Raw genomic sequence first — 7500 nt, 5'->3', positions numbered from 1 at the left:
ATGCTATGGGGCAGGAGGAGGAAAGGAGGGGGGCCCAACCCTGACCCCCAACCCGACGCCCAACCATGACCCCCAACCCTGACCCCCAACCCTGACGCCCAACCATGACCCCTAACCCTGACCCCCAACCCTGACCCCCAACCATGACCCCCAACCCTGACCCCCAACCCGACCCCCAACCATGACCCCTAACCCTGACCCCCAACTCCGACAACCAACCATGACACCTAACCCTGACCCCCAACCCTGACACCTAACCCTGGCCCCCAACCCTGCCCCCCAACCATGACACCTAACCCTGACCCCCAACCCCGACGCCCAACAATGAGCCCCAACCCTGACCCCTAACCCTGCCCCCTAACCCCCAACCATGACACCTAACCCTGCCCCCCAACCCCCAACCATGACCCCTAACCCTGACCCCCAACCCTGACCCCTAACCCCCAACCATGACACCTAACCCTGCCCCCAACCCCCAACCATGACCCCCAACCCTGACCCCTAACCCTGACCCCCAACTCCGACGCCCAACCATGATTCCTAACCCTGACCCCCAACCCTGACCCCCAACCCTGACCCCCAACCCCAACTCGCAACCATGACACCCAACCCTGCCCCCCAACCCCGATGCCCAACCATGACCCCTAACCCTGACCCCCAACCCTGACCCCCAACCATGACCCCCAACCCTGACCCCCAACCCGACCCCCAACCATGACCCCTAACCCTGACCCCCAACTCCGACAACCAACCATGACACCTAACCCTGACCCCCAACCCTGACACCTAACCCTGGCCCCCAACCCTGCCCCCCAACCATGACACCTAACCCTGACCCCCAACCCCGACGCCCAACAATGAGCCCCAACCCTGACCCCTAACCCTGCCCCCTAACCCCCAACCATGACACCTAACCCTGCCCCCCAACCCCCAACCATGACCCCTAACCCTGACCCCCAACCCTGACCCCTAACCCCCAACCATGACACCTAACCCTGCCCCCAACCCCCAACCATGACCCCCAACCCTGACCCCTAACCCTGACCCCCAACTCCGACGCCCAACCATGATTCCTAACCCTGACCCCCAACCCTGACCCCCAACCCTGACACCTAACCCTGACCCCCAACCCCAACTCGCAACCATGACACCCAACCCTGCCCCCCAACCCCGACGCCCAACCATGACACCTAACCCTGACCCCCAACCATGACACCTAACCCTGACCCCCAACCCCCAACCATGACACCTAACCCCGACCCCCTACCCCGACCCCCCAGCTGACCTTCTTGGGCCTGGCCCCCCGGGGGATCTGCCGTGGGGCCAAGGCGAAGCCGGCCACGGGTTCGAGGAGGCCGTCCTTCTCCTCCTGCCATAGGAGGATCTTGCCGTCGGTCGAGGAGCTCAGGAGGCGGGGCTGCTTGTCGCCCGGCAACCAGGTCACCTGATTGGGGGGGGAAGGGAGGGCGGCCATCTTGGATTTCCGATTCAAGAAATCGAAATCATCGAAATCGAGATCAAACTCAAATGAAAGCATGTGCGAGTCGTCCTGCAGTCACGTGACAGGAAGTCAGCAAGGGACACTTCCTTCCCCGGCTCACATGACAGGAAGTCAGAACAGGGCCCGTCCTCCCCCGGCTCACACGACAACAGGGTCCGTGTGCCAGTCGCTCGCGAGTCACATGACAGGAAGTCAGACTGGGACCCGCCCTCCCCCCGGGTCACATGTGCAAGTCGTCCTGCATCACATGACAGGAAGGCAGAAAGGGACACTTCCTGTGCCAGGTCGCGTGACAGGAAGTCAGACAGGGACCCGCCCTCCCCCGGGTCACATGACCCCTTTTCAGCCACCTGCTACACAGGGTCCGTGTGCAAGTCGTCCTGCATCCCTTGACAGGAAGTCAGAAAGGGCCACTTCCTTCCCCGGCTCACACGGCAGGAAGTCAGACCGGGACCCGCCCTCCCCCGGGTCACATGACCCCTTTTCAGCCACCTGCTACACAGGGTCCGTGTGCAAGTCGTCCTGCATCACATGACAGGAAGGCAGCAAGGGACACTTCCTTCCCCAGCTCACATGACAGGAAGTCAGACGGGGACCCGCACTCCCCCTGGTCACCTGACCCACATTTCGGGAACCCCGCCTACCTGGTACACGCGGTCCGTGTGCGAGTCGTCCTGCATCCCATGACAGGAAGTCAGAAAGGGCCACACCCTTCCTGAGTCACATGACAGGAAGTGAGCAAGGGACACATGACAGGAAGTCAGCAAAGGACCCGCCCTCCCCCGGGTCACCTGACCCACTTTTCCCTACCTGCTACACAGGGTCCGTGTGCAAGTCGTCCTGCATCACATGACAGGAAGGCAGCAAGGGACACTTCCTTCCCCGGCTCACATGACAGGAAGCCAGAACAGGGCCCGCCCTCCCCGGCTCACACGGCAGGAAGTCAGCAATGGACCCGCCCTCCCCCGGGTCACATGACCCACTTTTCCCTACCTGCTACACGGGGTCCGTGTGCAAGTCGTCCTGCATCACATGACAGGAAGTCAGACCGGGACCCGCCCTCCCCCGGGTCACATGACCCCTTTTCAGCCACCTGCTACACAGGGTCCGTGTGCAAGTCGTCCTGCATCACATGACAGGAAGGCAGCAAGGGACACTTCCTTCCCCAGCTCACATGACAGGAAGTCAGACGGGGACCCGCACTCCCCCTGGTCACCTGACCCACATTTCGGGAACCCCGCCTACCTGGTACACGCGGTCCGTGTGCGAGTCGTCCTGCATCCCATGACAGGAAGTCAGAAAGGGCCACACCCTTCCTGAGTCACATGACAGGAAGTGAGCAAGGGACACATGACAGGAAGTCAGCAAAGGACCCGCCCTCCCCCGGGTCACCTGACCCACTTTTCCCTACCTGCTACACAGGGTCCGTGTGCAAGTCGTCCTGCATCACATGACAGGAAGGCAGCAAGGGACACTTCCTTCCCCGGCTCACATGACAGGAAGCCAGAACAGGGCCCGCCCTCCCCGGCTCACACGGCAGGAAGTCAGCAATGGACCCGCCCTCCCCCGGGTCACATGACCCACTTTTCCCTACCTGCTACACGGGGTCCGTGTGCAAGTCGTCCTGCATCACATGACAGGAAGTCAGACAGGGACCCCGCCCTCCCCCGGGTCACATGACCCCTTTTCACCCACCTGCTACACGGGGTCCGTGTGCAAGTCGCCCTGCATCCCATGACAGGAAGTCAGAAAGGGCCACACCCTTCCTGAGTCACATGACAGGAAGTGAGCAAGGGACACATGACAGGAAGTCAGCAAAGGACCCGCCCCCTGGTCACCTGACCCGCCTTTCGGGGACCCGCCTACCTGGTACACGGGGTCCGTGTGCGAGTCGTCCGTCATCCCGCTCCTCCAAATCAGTGGGTCTTCCGGCCGGCCGGTGTCCCAGACCAGGACTTCCCCACTGAACAGCCCCACTGAAAGGAAGAGAGGGGCCCGATTGGCCGAGGGGAAGCAAGACCCGCCCCTTCCTCCCGCTGGAGCCAATCAGGTTGAGGCACTGGGGGGACGAGACGCCGGATTGGCCAAGGGAAGGAAGACCCGCCCCTTCCTTCCAGACCAGGACTTCCCCACTGAACAGCCCCACTGCGAGAGAGAGAGAGGCGGCTGATTGGCCGAGGGGGGGAAGTCCCGCCCCTTCCTCCCACTGGAGCCAACAGGGTTGGGGAGGGAGAGGCCGGATTGGCCAATGCGATGCACGACCCGCCCCCCAACTAGCCCCACAACAGGGCTTCCCCACTGAACAGCCCCACTGCGAGAGAGAGAGAGGCGCCTGATTGGCCGAGGGAGGGAAGACCTGCCCCTTCCTCCCACTGGAGCCAATGGGGTTGGGGAAGGCGGGGCAAGAGGCGCCAGATTGGCCGAGGGACAGAAGACCCGCCCCTTCCTCCCGCTTGCCCCACTGAACAGCCCCACTGCGAGGGGAGAGGAGAAGTCCGATTGGCCGAGGGGACGGAAGATCCGCCCCTTCCTCCCGCTGGAGCCAATCAGGTTGAGGCACTGGGGGGACGAGACGCCGGATTGGCCAAGGGAAGGAAGACCCGCCCCATTCCTTCCAGACCAGGACTTCCCCACTGAACAGCCCCACTGAAAGGAAGAGAGGCGTCCGATTGGCCGACGGGAGGGAAGACCCACCCCTTCCTCCCATTGGAGCCAACTGGGGTTGGGGAGGGAGAGGCCGGATTGGCCGAGGGGATGGAAGACCCGCCCCTTCCTCTGTCCGCCCCACACCAGGACTTCCCCACTGAACAGCCCCACTGCGAGGGGAGAGGAGAAGCCGGATTGGCCGGCGGAAGCAAGGCCCGCCCCTTCCTCCCACTCGAAACAATCGGGTTCGGGGAGAGAAAGGCCGGATTGGCCGACGGGCCGTAAGACCCGCCCCTTCCTCCCACTTGAACCAATAGGGGTTGGGGAAGGCGGGGACAAGACACCGGGTTGGCCGATGGGATGGAAGACCCGCCCCTTCCTCCCGCTTAAACCAATAGGGGTTGGGGAAGGAACTGGGGGGACGAGACGCCGGACTGGCCGATGGATGCAAGACCCGCCCCTTCCTCCTGCTAGAGCCAATAGGGATTGAGGAAGGCGGGGACAAGACACCGGGTTGGCCGACGGGCCGTAAGACCCGCCCCTTCCTCCCGCTTGAACCAATAGGGGTTGGGGAAGGAACTGGGGGGACGAGACGCCGGATTGGCCGAGGGGACGCAAGACCCGCCCCTTCCTCCCATAAGGGTTTGGGGAAGGTGGGGGGACAGGAGGCCGGATTGGCCGACGGGCCGTAAGACCCGCCCCTTCCTCCCGCTTGAACCAATAGGGGTATGGGGAAGAGACACCGGATTGGCCGATGGATGCAAGACCCGCCCCTTCCTCCCGCTTGAACCAATAGGGGTTGGGGAAGGAACACCGGATTGGCCGATGGATGCAAGACCCGCCCCTTCCTCCCGCTAGAACCAATAGGGGTTGGGGAAGGCGGAGACAAGACACCGGATTGGCCGATGGATGCAAGACCCGCCCTTTCCTCCCACTCGAAACAATCGGGTTCTGGGAGAGGAAGGCCGGATTGGCCGACGGGCCGTAAGACCCGCCCCTTCCTCCCGCTAGAACCAATAGGGATTGAGGAAGGCGGGGACAAGACACCGGGTTGGCCGACGGGCCGTAAGACCCGCCCCTTCCTCCTGCTAGAACCAATAGGGATTTGGGGAAGGCAGGGGGTCGTAAGACCGATTGGCCGGCGGGACGCAAGACCCGCCCCTTCCTCCCGCTTGAACCAATAGGGGTTGGGGAGAGAAAGGCCGGATTGGCCGACGGGACGTAAGACCCGCCCCTTCCTCCCGCTTGAACCAATAGGGCTTGGGGAAGGCGGGGACAAGACACCGGGTTGGCCGACGGGCCGTAAGACCCGCCTCTTCCTCCCATAGGTGTTTGGGGAAGGTGGGGGGACATGAGGCCGGATTGGCCGCCGGGACGTAAGACCCGCCCCTTCCTCCTGCTAGAACCAATAGGGGTTTGGGGAAGGCAGGGGGTCGTAAGACCGATAGGCCGGCGGGACGCAAGACCCGCCCCTTCCTCCCGCTTGAACCAATAGGGGTTGGGGAGAGAAAGGCCGGATTGGCCGCCGGGACGTAAGACCCGCCCCTTCCTCCCGCAGGGACGAGACACCGGATTGGCCGACAGACACGAGGGCGGACCTACCGGCCATGACGGACGGGCGGCGCGGGTGGAAGGCCAGCCCCATGGCGGCGCTGGGGGCCTCCAGGACCAGATCGGGGCGCTGGGGGTCGGGGGCCCGGCGGTCGAGGTTCCAGGCGCAGACGTAGGATTTGTCGGCCCCCCAGTCGCCGTCGTCCAATCTGGGGGGAGAGATGGGGGGAGAAAGGAAGATGGGGGGAATATATTTGGGGGGAAATATCTCTGGGGTGAAATATCTCTGGGGGAAATATATATGGGGTGAAAAATCTTTGGGGGGAATATCTCTGGGGTGAAAAATCTTCGGGGTGAAATATCTTTGGGGTGAAATATCCTTGGGGTGAAATATCTCTGGGGGGAATATATGGGGGGGAATATATATGGGGGGAATATATATGGGGAAAATATCTCCAGGGGGAATATGTTCGGGGTGAAATATCTTTGGGGTGAAATATCTCTGGGGAAATATCTTTGGGGTGAAAAATCTCTGGGGGGAATATCTTTGGGGTGAAATATCTCTGGGGGAAAATCTTTGGGGTGAAATATCTTTGGGGTGAAAAATCTTTGGGGGGAATATATATGGGGAAAATATCTCCAGGGGGCATATGTTCGGGGTGAAATATCTCTGGGGGGAATATATTCGGGGTGAAATATCTCTAGGGGGAATATGTTCGGGGTGAAATCTCTCCGGGGGGAATATATTCGGGGTGAAATATCTCTAGGGGGAATACGTTCAGGGTGAAATATCTCTGGGGGGAATATGTTCGGGGTGAAATATCTCTGGGGGGAATATATTCGGGGTGAAATATCTCTGGGGGGAATATATTCGGGGGGAAATATCTCTGGGGGGAATATATTCGGGGGGAAATATCTCTAGGGGGAATATGTTCGGGGTGAAATATCTCTAGGGGGAATATGTTCGGGGTGAAATATCTCCGGGGGGAATATATTCGGGGGGAAATATCTCTGGGGAGAGAAATCTTTGGGGTGAAAAATCTTTGGGGAGAAAAATCTTTGGGGGAATATCTTTGGGGTGAAATATCTTTGGGGTGAAAAATCTTCGGGGGGGAATATCTCCGGGGGGAATATATTGGGGGGGCAATATATATGGGGAAAATATCTCCAGGGGGAATATGTTCGGGGTGAAATATCTCTGGGGCAAATATCTCTGGGGTGAAAAATCTCTGGGGGAAATATCTTTGGGGTGAAATATCTTTGGGGTGAAATAATCTCTGGGGGAAATATCTGTGGGGTGAAAAATCTTCGGGGGGAAATCTTTGGGGTGAAAAATATTCGGGGGAATATCTTTGGGGAGAAAAATCTTCAGGGGGGAATATCTCTGGGGGAATATATGGGGGGAAATATATGGGGGGGATATATATGGGGAAAATATCTCCGGGGGGAATATATTCGGGGGGAAATATCTCCGGGGGGAATATATTCGGGGGGAAATATCTCCGGGGGGAATATATTCGGGGGGAAATATCTCCGGGGGGAATATATTCGGGGTGAAATATCTCTGGCGAGAAAAATCTTCGGGGGGAAATATCTCTGGGGTGAAAAATCTTCGGGGGGAAATATCTTTGGGGTGAAAAATCTCTGGGGGGAATATCTCTGGGGTGAAAAATCTTTGGGGGGAATATCTCTGGGGTGAAATATCTCTGGGGTGAAATATCTTTGGGGTGAAATATCTCTGGGGAGAAAAATCTTTGGGGTGAAATATCTCTGGGGGAAATATCTCTGGGGTGAAAAATCTT

At 59.7% G+C, this 7500-nt stretch overlaps 1 protein-coding gene across 1 annotated transcript in view; it reads right to left on the bottom strand.

The window, feature by feature from the left end:
- LOC308579225 (cytoplasmic dynein 2 intermediate chain 2-like) overlaps positions 1 to 7500 on the bottom strand; it is a 16907-nt gene that overhangs the window by 3991 nt on the left and 5416 nt on the right. The window contains exons 4-6 of the mRNA XM_081180052.1: positions 5750 to 5907; positions 3368 to 3477; positions 1286 to 1444 (exon numbers count right to left, since the gene is read on the bottom strand). Coding sequence (XP_081036178.1) covers positions 1286 to 1444; positions 3368 to 3477; positions 5750 to 5907 — 427 coding nt within the window. The remainder of the gene's footprint in view (positions 1 to 1285; positions 1445 to 3367; positions 3478 to 5749; positions 5908 to 7500) is intronic.

This window comes from Podarcis bocagei, assembly GCF_964188305.1.
Source record: "Podarcis bocagei genome assembly, chromosome: Z".
Taxonomy (NCBI): domain Eukaryota; kingdom Metazoa; phylum Chordata; class Lepidosauria; order Squamata; family Lacertidae; genus Podarcis; species Podarcis bocagei.
The sequence above is the reverse complement of the archived record's forward strand: the minus strand, read 5'-3'. Positions and strand labels throughout refer to the sequence as shown.